This window comes from Canis lupus, chromosome 7 (assembly GCF_011100685.1).
Source record: "Canis lupus familiaris isolate Mischka breed German Shepherd chromosome 7, alternate assembly UU_Cfam_GSD_1.0, whole genome shotgun sequence".
NCBI lineage: Eukaryota > Metazoa > Chordata > Mammalia > Carnivora > Canidae > Canis > Canis lupus.
The window spans coordinates 66,276,161-66,294,311 of NC_049228.1; the positions used below are offsets into that span (position 1 = coordinate 66,276,161).

Sequence of the window (18,151 nt, forward strand, 5' to 3'; positions counted from 1 at the left end):
GAGATAAGACTAAAATCAGAAAGAACAATTAGAAAGATACTATAATAGTTTTAGTAAAAGTGGTGAGTAATTAGATTAGCAACAACGGGAATAGGAAGCATAGAATAGACTGGAAAAAAGGCTAGTAGAATTAATGGAATTTGATAACTAACTAGAAGAATTAGTGAGAGAGTAGTCAAAGATAATCCTAAACAAAGAGGCAGCAAGGGGAATGATGGATGTACATCATGTACAATTAAATCATTCATTCATTGTCCATGTGTTTGTCTTGAAACCATAATACAGACCATAGTTCAGAAAAAATAATACAAGAAAGTTAAGAGCTATTATTCTTTTTTCTTTTTTAAGTAGGCTCCATGCCCAGTGTGCAGTTCCACACAGAGTTGAACTCACGACCCTGAGATCAAGACGTGAACAGAGATCAAGAGTCAGACACTTAACCAACTAAGCCACCCAGGTGCCCCTAAGAGCTATTATTAAGTCAGATTCTTGGGACGCCTGTATGGCTCAGCGGTTGTGCGCCTCCCTCTGGCCCAGGGAGTGACTCTGGAGTCACGGGATCCGCACAGGGAGCCTGCTTCTCTCATGAATAAAAAAAAAGATTTTATTTATTTATTCATGAAAGACACAGAGAGAGAGGCAGAGACACAGGCAAAGAGAGAAGTAAAGTAGGCTCCCTGTGGGAAGCCCGATGTGGAACTCGATCCCAGGACCCCGGGACCACAACCTGAGCCAAAGGCAGATGCTCAACCACTGAGCCACACAGGTGCCCCTAAATAAATAAAATCTTTTTTTTTTCTTTTTTTTTTTTTTTTTTAATAAATAAAATCTTAAAAAAAAAAAGTCAGATTCTTGCTCAACTTCTAGCTGCTTCATAAGTCAGCTATGTGATCTTGAATAAGTAAATTCATCTCTTTATAAGCTTCATATTCTTTTCTATAAAAAGAGGATATTAACACCTGCCTCAAAAAGCTGTTGAAAGGATTAAAGGAGATAATGCATGTAAACCATTTAGTAGAGGCCTTGCCTGGGTAAGTGCTATCATCATCGTCTGAGAGGCAGGAAACATATAATACTATTTTGTCACCTTCACAATGCCAAAAAGTATGAAGTGTTCAAATATTTATAATTTGGAAAACAAATCAAGACACAATCTAAAATATGGTCATTTATTTCCTCCCACATTATGTACCCATTTTTAGGGGCATCAACAAGCAATAGCAGGAAAATCCTTTTGTTCTCTGTGCTCACCCTCTAGTGGTGATCCTAAGAAGCTAAAAAATAGCAAAAACTACAATACACGATATAAAAATGCAATATGGAACCAGAGGACAAGAATGTATGGGGATGTAATATAGCTAATATTGTACTGTATATTTCAAAGTTGATAAGTGAGTAAATCTTATAAGTTCTGATCACAAGAAAAATTATTTGTAATCACATGTGGTGAAGGTGAAGGATGTTAACCAATCATTTCATAACATACTCATGTATCAAATCATTATATTATGCAATTGAAACTAACAATACCATATGTCAATTATATCTCACTTTTAAAAAAAGAATTCAGGATAGATTAAACTAAGTAAACTTCAGAGTGAACTGCTAGCTCCCTCAGTCAAGATACGCAGACTTAATTCAACTATAAACAGAAGACATCTAATACAGAATTTTCTAAAATGCTTCTCAAGAGTTAAGCATTTATTATTCACAGAAAGCTCTAGATTAAAAAAAAAACTAAGTTTTCTTGTTCTGTGAGACTTTGCAGATCCTTAAAGTTCTTTGATTTCCCAGAAGCTTTTCTCAAACTATACCCAGCAGATACTGCTTTTTAGTGGACTAACACTATTGTTAACAGCTGGGGAATTACTACACTAGAAGATTATATAATTATATTATTAATAAGGAATTAGGTACTTAATTATTTAGCCACAAGTTAAAAAAAATAATGGGGTGGCTGGGGAGGGCCCAGTCGGTAAGTGCCTGACTCTTCACTTCAACTCAGGTCTTGATCTCGGGGTCTTGAGTTCAAGCCCCAAGTTGGGCACCACACTGGGCATAGAGCCTACTTCAAAAAAAAAAACAAAACAAAAAAAACAAAATAAAACATGTAAATGGATAACATAAGATGAAAGGACACAGTGAGAATGATCTTTAAGAAACATAAACCTCAGGGATCCCTGGGTGGCTCAGCGGTTTAGCGCCTGTCTTTGGCCCAGGGCACGATCCTGGAGTCCCGGGATCGAGTCCCACGTCAGGCTCCCAGCATGGAGCCTGCTTCTCCCTCCTCCTATGTCTCTGGCTCTCTCTCTCTCTCTCTGTCTATCACAAATAAATAAATCTTTAAAAAAAAAAAGAAAAAGAAACATAAAACCTCAGGGATCCCTGTGTGGCTCAGGGGTTTAGCCCCTGCCTTTGGCCCAGGGCATGATCCTGGAGTCCCAGGGTCAAGTCCCACATCAGGCTCCCTACATGGAGCCTGCTTCTCCGTCTGCCTGTGCCTCTGTCCACCCCCCACCACCCGTGTGTCTCTCATGAATAAATAAAGTCTTAAAAAAAAAAAAAAAGGAAAGAAACTTCAAAAAGGAATGTATTTTAATTAAATCTTTAAATATAAGTATTCTTGATACTTTATAACCATATTTAATATATTTCAAAGTCACCTCATAATTCTTGTATTAATTTAATAAAAAAATAAATAAAACTAATCTATTTAGTGAAGACATAACTTTCACAGCCTTTAAAATGATTTATAAAATACTAAAATAAGCCATTATTTCCTCATCAGTATCAGAAAGAGAACCAGTACTAGGAAACTATTTTTAAACTGCATATAAAATAGTAAAAGATGTGATCTTTACCTGGGATTTCCTCTTAGTGCAGCATGGTGTAGAGCATTAAATCCATTATTGTTTGTAATGGTAACATCTGCTCCAGCTTCTAGAAGAACTGCCAGAATGTCATCACGTTTCTTACTTATTGCATCATGAAGAGGAGTATCCCCTTCAGAATCCTTTTTTTAATTTGAAGAGACATTCATTAGTTCTTGCACCAAACATCACATGCAATATTAATATATATATATATATATATATATATACACACTTAACTACTAAACAGAAGCCATATCCAAAAACCTTTAATAAAACATCCAGTGTTAAATTTTAAGATGCAGGCAAGAAATGTTAGCCTCATTATAGTAAATAAACTCATACTCAATCTAGAATACAATAAACATGTTGTAGCCTACCAAAGAAAAGGAAAAATAAAATTCAAAACATGCTCAAATATGATTTAGCTAATTACAAAAATTAATGAAGTGAAAAAAGCTGCCCCCAAAATTCATTCCTACTACACCATATTCCTATTAGAACTGTTATGCCCTAAAATTTCAAAACAAACCTATACCAGTCTTGGGGCCCTAGAGCAATGAATTAAAAATCAATAGTTTTCAACCTTGGCTGCACATTTAGAATCTGTAGGGGATGGGGCACCTGGGTGGCTCAGTCAGTTAAGCATCTGCCTTTGGTTCGAGTCATGATCCCAGGGCCCTCATAACAAATTCCTAACCCAAATTCAATCCAATCAGGCACTCTCAAGCCTCCTGTCTAATGTCACTAAAAATTCAGTCTTCAACTTGAGATAGGCTCTTAATATGGCTGGAATAAGCTTCTATAAGCCCTGATCTGTCCTTCCTTCTTGTCCCCACAGTAGCTATTCCAAACATTTATCACTCTTCTCAATGATCTTTTGTAGACTTACTACTCCACATTCACTCTCAACAAATGACTATCTCCCATTTCAGACCAAAAACAATCAACAGGTATAAATTCTCTCTCCTTCAACAGATTAACACCCTCTAATTCCTCCTCCACCACCCCCCCAATTCTATAATCCACTTAGAGGCTTTAAATTCTAAACCATGCCAGTTCCAAAATGCCGTACCTCAGAAATATCAATCTCCAATAACCATCTAGCTGAACAAAATCTCCAATTCTTTCAGTTCTCAAATCCTCAGTCCTATTGCTCCTATTTTATTTCTTCATTGCTTCTCTGATACCAATCCAATCTAATCCATCTGGTTGCTAAGACTGTGGATAGGAATTATCTCTTAGGTGACTCTCGCCTCAAAAATTAGGTATTACTAGAGGAGTCCAAGAAGGTGGAGGAGTCCAAGACAAGAGAGGAATAGGAGACCTTAGCTTCCTCAGGTTCCAGGAATTCAGACAGACACCTATCAAATTATTCTGAACATTTGCCAACTCAACCAGAGATCTAAGAAAAGAATAGCTGCAACTCTACATATAGAAAATCGACCACTTTCTTCAAGGTAGGAGGTTAAATCCAAGGCTATATATGGGAAGACATATATCGCTTATATATAGACCTTGGTGGTCTATCTTGGCAGCCAGCATCGGAAAGTGATATAACAGCACAAAATGAGAACATCTAGATGTCTGCTCCATTGAGGGATGTCCTGGCCTGAAAGGTGTTTAGGTGGCAAAGGATGGAATCCTAGGTGGGACACTGTGGTCTCAGGATCATCAGGGTCACAGGAAGACTGGAGGTGCCTGAGTGCAGAAGAGTTTCCCAGGCATCAGAGCGGAGAAGCCAGTTGACATCAGAGACCCCAGGAGTCGGATCTCAGCTCGGGGATGCCATAAACCACGTACCACAGCACAGTCAGGCAACCATTCCCTGAGCAGGGACCCAGCAAGCAGCAGAACCTCCATGAGAACCCCCTACAGAAGTCTGCAGGGTTTGGAGACTCAAAAGAGGGTCATATGCCTGAGATAGAAACTCTCAGTCACAGGCTGGGTGAACAGTGTGGCCAGAGACCAAGCAGACAGGAGTGACTGGCTGCTTTTCCTTGAGGGCACAATGAGGACTGGGGCTGGGAGCTCTGGGCTCCAAGGCTGGAGACTGGAAGGCCCATTTTCATTCTTATCTTCTAAAGTGATGGGGAGGGGATCCCTGGGTGGCTCAGCGGCTCAGCGGTTTAGTGCCTGCCTTTGGCCCAGGGCGCGATCCTGGAGTCCTGGGATCGAGTCCCACGTCGGGCTCCCGGCATGGAGCCTGCTTCTCCCTCTGCCTGTGTCTCTGCCTCTCCCTCTCTCCATGTCTATCATAAATAAATAAATAAATCTTTAAAAAAAAAATAAAGTGATGGGGAAAGCCTTCAGGGTACAAAAGCCACCTAGAGCAATCAGAGCACATTACTTAGCCTGGATCCCTATCAAGGGCAGTACAACTACACTAGGGTGGGGGTGGGGATGGGGGTGGGAGACAAACACAGGATGAATGGGATGGACAGAAACAGAATCAGTACAGAATTTGATAGATAAGTGATACCATAAACCAACATAACATTAGAATAATTGGGATCCCAAAAGAAGAGGAAAGGGGAGGCAGAAGGTATACTGGAGAAAATTATAGTGGAGAAGTTCCCTAATCTGAGGAAGGAAAGAGGCATTCAAGTCCAGGAGGCACAGAGAACCTCCTTTAAAATCAATAAAAATAGGTCAACAACTATAGTGAAACTTGCAAATCTCAGAAATAAAGAGAAAATCCTGAAAGCAGTTCAGGACAAGAGGTCCATAACCTACAAGGATAGAAACATTAGACTGGCAGAAGACTTATCCACAGAGACCTGGCAGGCCAGAAAAGACTGGCATGATATATTCAGGGTGCTAAATGAAAAAACATGTAGCCAAGAATACTTTATCCAGCTAGGATATCATTCAAAATAGGAGAGATAAAAAGCTTTTGGGACAGAAACTAAAAAAATTTGTGATCACTAAACCAGCCCTGCAAGATATATTAAAAGGGATCCTTTAAACGAAGAGAGCAGGATCCCTGGGTGGCGCAGCGGTTTAGCGCCTGCCTTTGGCCCGGGGCGTGATCCTGGAGACCCGGGATCGAATCCCACGTCGGGCTTCCGGTGCATGGAGCCTGCTTCTCCCTCTGCCTGTGTCTCTGCCCCTCTCTCTCTCTGTGTGACTATCATAAATAAATAAAAATTTTAAAAAAAAGTTAAAAAAAAAAAAAGATTTTATTAAAAATAAATAAATAAATAAATAAAATAAACGAAGAGAGCCCTCAAAAGTAACAAAGACCAGAAAGCAACAGAGACGATATACAGAAGCAGTGACTTTACAGGTAATAACAATGGCCCTAAATGATTTCATCTCTTTCAATAATTACTCTGAATATAAATGGAGTAAACGCCTCAATCAAAAGGCATAGGCCATAAGATTGGATTAAAAAGCAAGACCCATCGATATGCTATCTGCAAGAGACTTATTTTAGATCCAAAGACATCTCCAGATTGAAAGTGAGGAAGCAGAAAACCATTTATCATGCTAATAGACATTAAAAAAAAAAAAAAAAAAGAACTGTGGTGGCAATTGTTAAATCAGAAAAATGAGATTTTAAACCAAAGACTAATAAGAGATAAGGAAGGACATTGTTAAAAGGGTTTATCCAACAAGAAGATCTAACAATTGTAAATATTTATGTCCCTAACAGGGGAGCAGCCAATTATATAAACCAATTAATAACAAAACTAAAGAAACACATTGATAATAATACAACAATAGTATGAGACTTTAACACCCCATTCATTGCAGTGGACAGATCATCTAAACAGAAATTCAACAAGGAAACAAGGGCTTTGAATGACACACTGGACCAGATGAAGTTCAGAGATATATTCAGAGCATTTCGTCCTAAAGCAGAATACACATCCTTCCCGAGTGCACATGGAACACTTTCCAGAATAGATCACATCCTAGATCACAAGTCAGGTCTCAACCAGTAACAAAAGACTGGGATCGTTTCCTGCATATTTTCATATCATAATACTTTGAAACTGGAACTCAATCACAAGAGGAAATTTAGAAAGAACTCAAATACATGGAAACTAAAGAACATCCTACTGAAGAATGAATGGGTCAACCAGGAAATTAAAGAATTTTTTAAATTCATAGAAACAAATGAAAATGAAAACAGAACTGTTCAAAACCTTTGAGATCCAGCAAAGATGGTCCTAAGAGGAAAGTATACATTAATACAAGCCTCTCTCAAGAAAAAAAGAAAGGTTTCAAATACACAACCTAACCTTACACCTAAAGGAGCTGGGGAAAGAACAGCAAACAAAGCGTAAACTCAGCAAGAGAAGAGAATTAAAGATTAGAGCAGAACTCAATGAAATAGAAACTGACAGAACAGTAGAACAGATAAACGAAACTAGGAACTGGTTCTCTGAAAGAATTAATAAGATCAATAAAACACTGGCCAGACTTACCAAAAAGAAAAGAGAAAGGATCCAAATAAATAAAATCATGAATGAAAGAGATCACAACCAACACCAAAGAAATACAAACAATTATAAGAACGTATTATGAGCAACGGTATGCCAACAAATTTGGCAATCTGGAAGAAATGGATGCATCCTAGAGACCTATAAACTGCCAAAACTGGAACAGGAAGAAATAGAAAACCTGAACTGACCCATAATCAGCAAGGAAATTGATGCAATAATCAAAAATCTCCCAACAAACAAGAGTCTAGGGCCGGATGGCTTCCCAGGGGAATTCTACCAAACATTAAAGAATTGTTATGTTTCTGAAGCTGTTTCAAAAAATAGAAATGGATGGAAAACTTCCAAACTCTTTCTATGAGGCCAGCATTACTTGATCCCAAAACCAGATAAAGATCTCACCAAAAAGAATTACAGACCAATATTCCTGATGAACATGGATGCAAAAATTCTCCCCAAAATACTAGTCAATAGGATCTAATGGTACATTAAAAAGATTATTCACCATGACCAAATGGGATTTATTCCTTAGCTGCAAGGGTGGCTTAAAATCCACAAATAAATCAGTGTGATATACTTTTTTTTAATAAAAGAAAGAATAAGAACCATATGATCTTCTCAATAGCTGCAGAAAAAGCATGTGACAAAGTACAGCATCCTTTCTTGATTAAAACTCTTCACAGTGAAGAGACAGAGGGAACATATCTCAGTATCATAAAAGCCATATATGAAAAGCCCATAGTGAACATTATTCTCAATGGGGAAAAACTGAGAGCTGTTCCCCTAAGGTCAGGAACATAAAAGGGATGTCCATTATTACCACTGCCGTTCAACATAGTACTAGAAGTCCTAGCCTCAGCAACCAGACAACAAAAAGGAATAAAAGACATGTCAACTGGCAAAGAAAAAGTCAAACTCACACTCTTCACAGATGACATAATATTCTATGGGGAAAACCCAAGATTCCACCTCAAAATTGCTAGAACTCATGCAGAAATTCAGCAAAGTTGCAGGTTACAAAATCAATGCACAGAAATCAGTTCCATTTCTATACAGTAACAATGAGACAGGAGAAAGAGAAGTTAAGGAGCCAATTCCATTTGCAATTGCACCCCAAACCGTAAGATACCTAGGAATAACCTAACCAAAGAAGCAAATAATCTATACTCAGAAAACTATAGAACATACATGAAATAAACTGAGGAATACACAAAGAAATGGAAAAACATTCCACACTCATGGACTGGAAGAACAAATATTGTTAAAATGTCTGTTACCTGGAGCAACCTATACATTCAATGCAATTCCTATCAAAATACCAATTTTTTTCACAGAGCTTGAACAAATAACCCTAAAATTTGTTTGGAACCAGAAAAGAACCCAAATAGCCAAAGGAGTATTGAAAACTAAAACTAGTGGCATCACAATGCCAGACTTCAAGCTCTATTACAAAGCTGAAATCATCAAGACAGCATGGTATTGGCACAAAAATAGACATAGATCAATGGTACAGAATGGAGAACCCAGAAATGGACCCTCAACTCTATGGTCAATTCATCTTCGACAAAGCAGGAAAGAACAGCCAATGGAAAAAAAAAAACAGTTTCTTCAACAAATGGTGTTGAGAAAATTGGACAATCACATGCAGAAGAATGACACTGAACCATTTCCTCAAACCATACACAAAAAGAGACTCAAAATAGATGAAAGATATAAATGTGAGACAGGAACCCATCGAAATTCTAGAGGAAAACACAGGCAGCAACCTCTGTGACCTTCATCACAGCAACTTCTTGCTAGACAAGTTCCAAAGATAAGGGAAACAAAGGTAAGAATGAACTATTAGGACTTCATCAAGATAAAAAGCTTTTGAACAGCAAAGGAAACAGTAGACAAAACCAAAAGACAATCGAGAGAATAGAAGATATTTATTAATGTCTTATCAGAAAAGGGCTAGTATCCAAAATCTATAAAGAACTCATCAAACTCAACATCCAAAAAACAATTTTAATCAGAAATAGGCAGAAGACATGAACAGATTTCTCCAAAGAAGACATACAAATACCAAAGGACACATGAAAAAATGCTCAACATCACCCAGCATCAGGAAAATACAAATCAAAACCACAATGAGATGCTACCCCACACCAGTCGACTAAAATGAACAAGTCAGGAAACAACAGTTGTTGGCAAGGATGCAGAGAAAGGGGAACCCTCTTACACTACTGGTAGAAATGCAAGTTGGTGCAGCCACTCTGGAAAACAGTATGGAGATTCCTCAGAAAGTTGAAAATAGAGCTACACTATGACCCAGCAAGTGCACTACTAGGTATCTATCCAAAGGATGCAAAATAGTGATCCAAAGGGGCACCTATACCCAATGTTTTTAACAGCAATGTCTATAATAGCCAAACTATGGAAATAGCTAGGAGTCAATCAACAGATGAATAAAGATGTAATACACACACACACACACACACACACACACACGCATGCACACAATGGAATATTACTCAGCCATCAAAAAGAATGATATCTTGCCACTCGAGAAACAACCTGAATAGAGCTAGAGGGTATTATGCTAAGTGAAAACATCAATCAGGTAAGACAATTATCATATAAACTCTTTCACATGTGGAATTTACAAAATAAAGTATCATATAGAAAGAGAAGAAAAAATAAAACAAGATGAAATCAGACAGGAAGACAAACTGTAAGAGATTCCTAATCATAGGAAACAAACTGAGGGTTAAAAAGGGATGGGGTAACTAGGTGATGGACCTTAAGGAGGGTATGTGATGTAAAGAGCACTGGTTATTACATAAGACTGATAAATCACTGACCTCCACCTCTGAAATTAAGAATAGATAATATGTTAATTAATTGAACTTAAATTTTAAAAAAAATTTTAAAAATAGGTCCTACTGAAAATCAACTCTTCAATCCTATGTATTTTCCAAAACAGAAAATCTTCCTAATGACTAGATCGAGACTCTAAGATAAATTAGGCTACAATTAAAATAATTTAGATAATTATAAAATAACTATCATGAAATGCAGCCCATTATACTTCCTTAAGCTGCTGAAGCTCACTGTCATGATCAATAAAGTTGAATCAAATTAATTCAAGCCAGTATTTCTGCAAGGAAGTCTCCATCCCCACCCTCCAATATAAAACCAATCCACTCACATTTTCCTTAAAAAGGCTTTTCTTCTTTTTTTTTTTTTAAAGGCTTTTCTAAGAAGAATAGCTGCCAATTTTATCACAGTCTATGCCTTTGGTATCATTTACAATGACTAATCAAACAAAAACATGTGGATAACAAAGGAATGCTTACCATAGAACTCAATATTTCCCTTTAACAGAATCCTAGCAACACCAGCAGAATATACGTCATTTTACCTGGAGACTAGGATGACAGCCAAAGTCCAATAAAGTCTTCACAACCTGAAGATGGCCTTTATTGACAGCAATATGAAGTGGCGTCTGTCGCCGCTTGTTGCGAGCATTCAAGTCAGCACTGCCCCGGTGCAGTACTTCTATAACAGCACCTTCATCTCCGAAAGCTGCATGGTGAACGGCTCTATCTCCATCTTTATCCTAAACATCAGCATTTAAATATGAATTAGTGAGTGAATATTTTAGAAAGAAAAATAAGACCTGAAGCTATAATTCATCAAGAACCAAATTAATGTGAGAAAAGAAAACACAAAATGGAGCCCACTAGAAATTCACTTGAATAGTGATTAACTCCAAAGATAAATGATGAACCTGGATCAATACACTATGTCACATATATACTGGACCAATACTTATATCAGAAGTAGTCTGATCTTTCATTACTCCTAATTTACCAGGAATGATGGTAAGTCAATGTTAGGAAAACGTTAAATTATGACACAACTATATATATTTTTATATTTGAACAATTTTACAAAGACTTTTTAATGACATAAAAATTATATAAACATTAGCTGAATGATTACAAAAAAAAAGAAAGGATGCCAACTATGATCTCAATGAACTTTGAGAGAAATATATCAACATATTAACATTGGTGATATCTAGCTGGTGAGCATATACTTTTCTGTATATTCAAGAACAAAAAACATTAAGTACACCTTAAAAGCTAAAAATGAAACACAAATCAGCATAACTTCATATATCTGAAATTCCAAAACTATTTCGGAAGAATCCAGCAAGTATGCCTTACCTTTTATAATAGGTCTATTTTTGGAGATGAGAAGTAAAGAAAGACTCAAATGCTTAAAGTTTTTTAAAGTGTATGAAACTTTTTTTTTTTTTTAAGAGTGTATGTGTGTGAGCAGGGGCAAAGGATGCAGAAGGGGGAGAGAGAATCCCAAGTTGACTCTGCAGAGCCCAGGGTAGGGCTTAATCTCACAACCCTGAGACATGACCTGGGCTGAAATCAAGAGTCCAATGCTTAACTAAGCCATACAGGCACCCCTGCAGGAAACTACTTTTTAAAGGGAGATATAAAATGCCTGTAGTGCACCATGAAGATAATATATGTAGTGCACATCAAAAAAAAAAAAAAAAAAAGTCCCATTACTTTGCTATATGCAGACAGAGATGGATATTATAAGGATACTATATTCCAAACTACATCTCAAATTTTAACACCAGAAATAAGCATGTTTTAAGCCTTTCTCTAGAACACTGGTTCCCAACCCACAGTCCTACCCCTTGTGGACTCTAGTTTTAGCAAGTGGTTTGAAATCCGTATAGTACTCAGGATTATGTGAACTACTTTTCACAGATGTAAATTAAAAACAAAACAACAGTTCATTCAAAACTGCTGAATTCAAAATATTTTCTCAGACAGATATTTAAAGTAAAACCGCTCTTCTAGGAGTCCACAGCAATTTGACAACCATCCTTGAAAAGGTAGGAAACTGGGGATCCCTGGCTGGCTCAGTGGTTTAGCGCCTGCCTTCAGCCCAGGGTGTGATCCTGGAGTGCCGGAATCGAGTCCTGAGTCCCGCATCTGGCTCTCTGCATGGAGCCTGCTTCTCCCTCTGCCTGTGTCTCTGCCTCTCTCTGTCTCTTTCATGAAAATAAATAAAATCTAAAAAAAAAAAAAAAAAAAAAGGAAAGAAAGAAAAGGTAGGAAACTATGGCTCAGCAGTACTTCTTCCTAATAACCTAGCTAAGCCAAAGCAGGAGGTTTTGTTACCTGTCAACTTGAGCATCAAGGAACTGGCACACTACCACATCAAAGATTTAAGATTCAACTCATGTGCCTTTGAGTAGCACTGTATTTAAACAACCCAGAGAAACAAGTTTTTTACAAAAGAAAATTCTATGTTTATATGTACATGTGTGCGAGAGACAGATCAATCTCTCCAGTAGTATGTTTCAGAATCTTAGATTTAAGCTCTTCCTACCCTTCAATTTAGATGTTTTGTTACAATTTTTAAGCCAATCTAAGTGGTTCTTCTGTTAAAAGGAACATCAACTCCACTAACACTGAATAAAAACAGAACTATTTATGAAATGTATCACATATTTATAGCTGTTAGAAAACTTACTGAAACACTGTTATGCAGGTCCTATTCAACAAATTATGTGGAAAAAAAAACTAAGAAAAACCTCTAATATATATATATATGTGTGTCAAAAAGATATACATGAGAAATAAAGAATCTGGAATATATATACACTAGAAAATAACAAATTTATTTCATTTTTCTTCCAAATATAAAACCTCAGCTGCACAAGGATCTTAACAGGTTTTGTTGCTTAGTTCTGAATCCATCTTAAGTATTTCAAATAAAACTAATTTTAAAAGTTCATTGTTAGGACTCTGATGCTGGCACCAAATGAGAGTTGAGGGACAATATTACAGCTGACCTCAATAAAGTTATCTGATTTGTGCAGGGGCCTCAAATTAAAAAGAAAGGATGCCTCTTCCTTTCTACCCTCTTATCCCCTTTTCTGTGAACTCTGCAAAATCTGCTCTCATTCTAATCCTCCCTAGCTCAGCTGATAGAACCACAGACCATATCAAAATCCCATCTGTAAGTCATACTCACCTACTTCTGTCCCTGAGCCACAATACATATAAGAACCAAATTCTATGGCTGTTACTCCTGAATTTAAGCTCAGATCTCCTCTCTCTTCTCCGGTTCTACCACTCATTTAGGCCTTGATTCTCACTCACCTAGCTTATTGCCATTGCTTACCTCTGCCTCCACTTTATCTTACCCCAACCTATTCTTCACACACACACACACACACACACACACACACTTTTTAGTTTAGTTTAAAACTTTTTAATGTAACTCTACTATATACAGAACAAACCTCATTTAAAGCCTACTTCTGTAGACCACATCTGCTGCCATTGTGGTCTCACATATAAAACCCTACCTTACCAACTTATTTGAAACCCTATGTTCATGCACAAGTTATTTGACCTCAGACTTCAATGCTCTTATTCATCACCTTGTTGGCTTAGAATAGACATCCTTTATAATTCAGCTCAGGCAACTCCTCTCCTATGAACCCTCCCCTCTCACAAAATTAACTTATCTCTCTTATTATCACACAGTAGTATAATTATTTGTTTCCAAGCACATTTATCTTCAATATCTTTATTCCCAGAATGCACTATAGTACCTACGAGCTAGTAAGAACCAAAATGGGTATTGAGTTCAATTTTTTTTTAAAGATTTATTTATTTATGATAGACATACAGAGAGAGAGAGAGAGGCAGACACAGGAGGAGGGAGAAGCAGGCTCCATGCCGGGAGCCCGATGTGGGACTCGACCCCGGGACTCCAGGACCATGCCCCAGGCCAAAGGCAGGCGCCAAACCACTGGGCCACCCAGGGATCCCCTTGAGTTCATTTTTTAATATGCCTTAGTTACAATCATGTTTTTAAAATGTTTATTGTGGCAAAATACAAGTAACATACAATTTACCATCTTAACCATTTTTAAGTATAAAGTGATATTAACCACTTTAATTATAAAGTGCTATTAAATACATTCATATTGTTATGCACCCATCACCAACATCCATCTCTAGAACTCTTCATTTTACAAAACTGAAACTATACATTTTACACAGTAATTCTCCATTGCCCTTCTCCCCAACCCCTAGAAACCATCATTCTACTTTCTGTCTCTATGATTTTTGAATGCTCTAGGTACTTCACATAAATGGAAGCATACAGTACTTGCATTTTTGCAATTGGCATCATGTCCTCAAGATTCATCTACGTTGTAACATGAGTCATAATTTCCTTCCTTTCTAAAACTAAATAATATTCCATTGTATGTATACATCACATTTTGTTTGGCCATTCACACATTATGGACACTTGGGTTGTTTCCAGGCTTTAGCTATTGTAAATAGTGCTATGAATATGGGTATACAATTATTTCTTGGAGGCCCTACTTTCAACTCCTCTGGGTATATAACTCAGAAATAGAATTGCTGGATCATATAGTAATTCTATTTTTTAACATACCACAATACTGCTCTTCACAGCAGCTACTTTACATTCCCACCAACAGCCCAGAAGGGTTCGAATTTCTCTATATCCTCACCAAGTTATTTTGTTTTTTGTTTTTTTTGTATAGTAGCCATCTGACTAGGTGTGAGGTGATATTTCATTATGGTTTTGATTTGCATTTCCCTAATGATTTGTGATATTTAGCATCTTTTCATATGCTTATGAGCTATCTATATATATTCTTTGAGAAACGTCTACTCAAGTCCTTTGCTCAGTTGTGAATCAGGTTTTTGTAGTTGCTGAGTTTTAAGAATTCTCCGTATATTCTGAACATCAACCCATTATCAGACATACAATTTGCCAGTATTGTCTCACATTCTGTAAGTAGTCTTTTCATGGTTGATACTGTCCTTTGGTGCACAGAAGTTTTTAATTTTCAGGAAATCCAATTTGTCTATTTCTTTTTTTGATGCCTGTGCCTTCAGTGTCATATCCAACAAATCATTGCCAAACCCAAATTTAGAAGTTTTGCCTTATGTTTTCTTTGAAGAGTTTTATACTTTTGGCTTTTTTTTTTTTTAATTTTTTTTTTAATTTTTATTTATTTATGATAGTCACAGAGAGAGAGAGAGAGGCAGAGACACAGGCAGAGGGAGAAGCAAGCTCCATGCACCGGGAGCCCGATGTGGGATTCGATCCCGGGTCTCCAGGATCGCGCCCTGGGCCAAAGGCAGGCGCCAAACCGCTGCGCCACCCAGGGATCCCTAGTTTTGGCTTTTAAATTTAGGTCTTTGACCTACTGAGTTAATTTCCGTAGACAATGTTAGGTAAGGGTCCAACTTCATTCTTTTGTACATAGATAATCTTTTTTCCCAGCACCATTTATTGAAAAGACTGCCCTTTCCCCACTGAATGGTCTTGGCACCCCTATCAAAAATTATTTGACCATGTATGCAAGGATATGTTACTGGACTCTTAATTCCATTCTGTGGGTTTATATATCTGTGTTTACGCCAGTACCAAACTGTTTTTATTGTTGTGGCTTTGCAGTAAGTTTTAGGAGTTTTCTAAATTGGTTACTCTTTTTCAACATGGGTTTGGCTACCTGGAGGTATCTTGATAGGACATACTGAATTGTAAGATGGATTTTTTCATTTCTGCAAAAAATATCACTGAGATTTTGACAAGCTTTGCACTGAATCTGTATATCAGTTTGGACAGTATTAATGTAACAACACAAATTCTTCCAATCCATGAACATGAAATATGTTTCCAGTTACTTATGTCTTCTTTAATTTCCTTCAGCAGTGTTTTATAGTTTTCACTGTACAAATCTTTCACCTCTTTGGTTAAATTAATTCTCAAGGTTTTATTGTTTTGTTTTGTTACTATTTTTGATGCTATTGTAAATGGAATTGTTTTCTTAATATTCTCTATTGATTGTTGATGGTTAATGTACTTAAATGCAACTAGCTTTTGTGTTGACTTTCTATCTTGCTTTGCTGAGTATCTTAATTAGTTCTAAAAGTCTTGTAAGGAACTTTATGATTTTCTACATATATGATCATATAATCTGCAGAGATAATTTTATTTCTTCCTTTCCAATGTGAATGCCTTTTATTTCTTTATCTTGCCTAATTACTCTGGCTAGGACTTCCAGTACCATGTTGAATAGGAGTAGAAAAATGAGCATCCTTATCTTTTTCCTGATCCTAAAGGATAAGTTTTCAGTTTTTCATATATGACTTTTATTATGTAAAGATACTTCTATTCCTAGTTTGCTCTTTTTTGTTTATCATCATAAAAGGGCATTAAATTTAATCAAATGCTTTTTCTTCATCAACTGAGATGGTCACATAATTTTTCCCTTTTAGTTTGTTAGTGTGGTATATCACATTAATCCATTGTTTTTGTATACTAACCCATCCTCCATTCCAGGAATAAATTTAAATTAATCATGGTGTATAATCCTTTAAATATGTAGAATTTGGTTAGTATTCTATTGAGGAATTTTACATCAGTATTCATAAAGGATACTGGTTTGCAGTTTTCTTATAGTATCTTTGGCTGTAATATTAGGGCAATGGGGGCTTCACAGACTGTTTCTCTTTCTTTGATATTTTGGAAAATTTTGAGAACAAATGTTGTTACTTCTTCTTTAAATGTTTGGTAAAATTTATCAGTGAATCAATCAAGTCCAGGGCTTTTGTCAGGTGATTTTTTATTACTGATTCAATTTTCTTACTAGTTATAGGTATATTCAAATTTCTTATATTTTCATTTCAGTCTTAGTAGGTTTTGTGTTTCTAGGTATTTGTCCAGTTCATCTAGGTTATGTTATTTGTTGGCATACAACTGTTTACAGTGCTCTCTTATAAACCTTTCTATTTCTGTAGTATTGGTATGTCCCCACTTTCATTTCTCAGTTTTAGTAATTTGAGTCTTTTTAAGTTGAGTCTTTTTTCTTAAACAGTCTAGCCAAATAAATGTTTATCAGTTCTGTTAAAGAACCAACTTGTGGTTTCACTGATTTTCTCTATTGCTTTTCTATTCTCCATTTAACTCTGCTCAGATATTTATTATTTCATTCCTTCTGCTATCTTTGAATTTAATTTTTTTCTAGTTCCTTAAGTTGTCAAGTTAGGTTTATGATTTGCGATCAATTCTTTAAACGTAACCATTTATAGTTATAAATTTCCCCTTTAGCACTACTTTCACTATATCCCACAGGTTTGTTTGTTTTTAAGATCTTAATTGAGAGTGAGCATGATGGGGATGGAGGGTCAACAGGAGAAGGAGAAGCAGATTCCCTAGTGAGCAGGGAGCCTGACCCGGAGCTCAGTCCCAGAGACCTGGGATCATGACCTGAGCCAAAGGCAGATGCTTGACTGACTGAGTCACCCAGGTGCCCCCTCACAGATTTTGGTATCTTCTGCTTTTGTTTTCATCTCTAAGTATTGTCTCATTTCCCTCACAATTTCTTTGATCCATTCATTGCTTAAAAGTATGTTATTTCATTTCCACAAATGTGTGATTTTTCCAGTTTTTCTTGCATTACTGATTTCTAACTTGATTACACTGTGGTCAAAGAAAATACTTTGTAAGGCATCTACCTTTTTAAATCTAGTGAGATTTAATTTGTGACTTAACATATAGTCTACCGCAAAGAATATATCAGATACACTTGAGAAGAATGAATAAATGAATATGCTATTGTTAGGTATTGAGAGTAGGATACAAATTATGTAAAGTCTCAAACTATTATTGTAAAAATGTCTTTTTTTCCTTTGTCAATTTTTTTCATATATTTGTATGGTCTATTATTAAGTATATAAATATTTGTAA

The 18,151-nt window shown here is 36.5% G+C and overlaps 1 protein-coding gene and 1 long non-coding RNA gene across 2 annotated transcripts in view; one reads left to right on the plus strand and one right to left on the minus strand.

The window, feature by feature from the left end:
* MIB1 (MIB E3 ubiquitin protein ligase 1) overlaps positions 1-18,151 on the minus strand; it is a 136,886-nt gene that overhangs the window by 48,785 nt on the left and 69,950 nt on the right. The window contains exons 11-12 of the mRNA XM_038543674.1: positions 10,725-10,922; positions 2,862-3,013 (exon numbers count right to left, since the gene is read on the minus strand). Of these exons, the coding sequence (XP_038399602.1) occupies positions 2,862-3,013; positions 10,725-10,922 (350 nt within the window). The remainder of the gene's footprint in view (positions 1-2,861; positions 3,014-10,724; positions 10,923-18,151) is intronic.
* Positions 1-18,151, plus strand: part of LOC119872603 — a 30,075-nt gene that overhangs the window by 10,497 nt on the left and 1,427 nt on the right. The gene's annotated exons all lie outside the window — the stretch shown is intronic.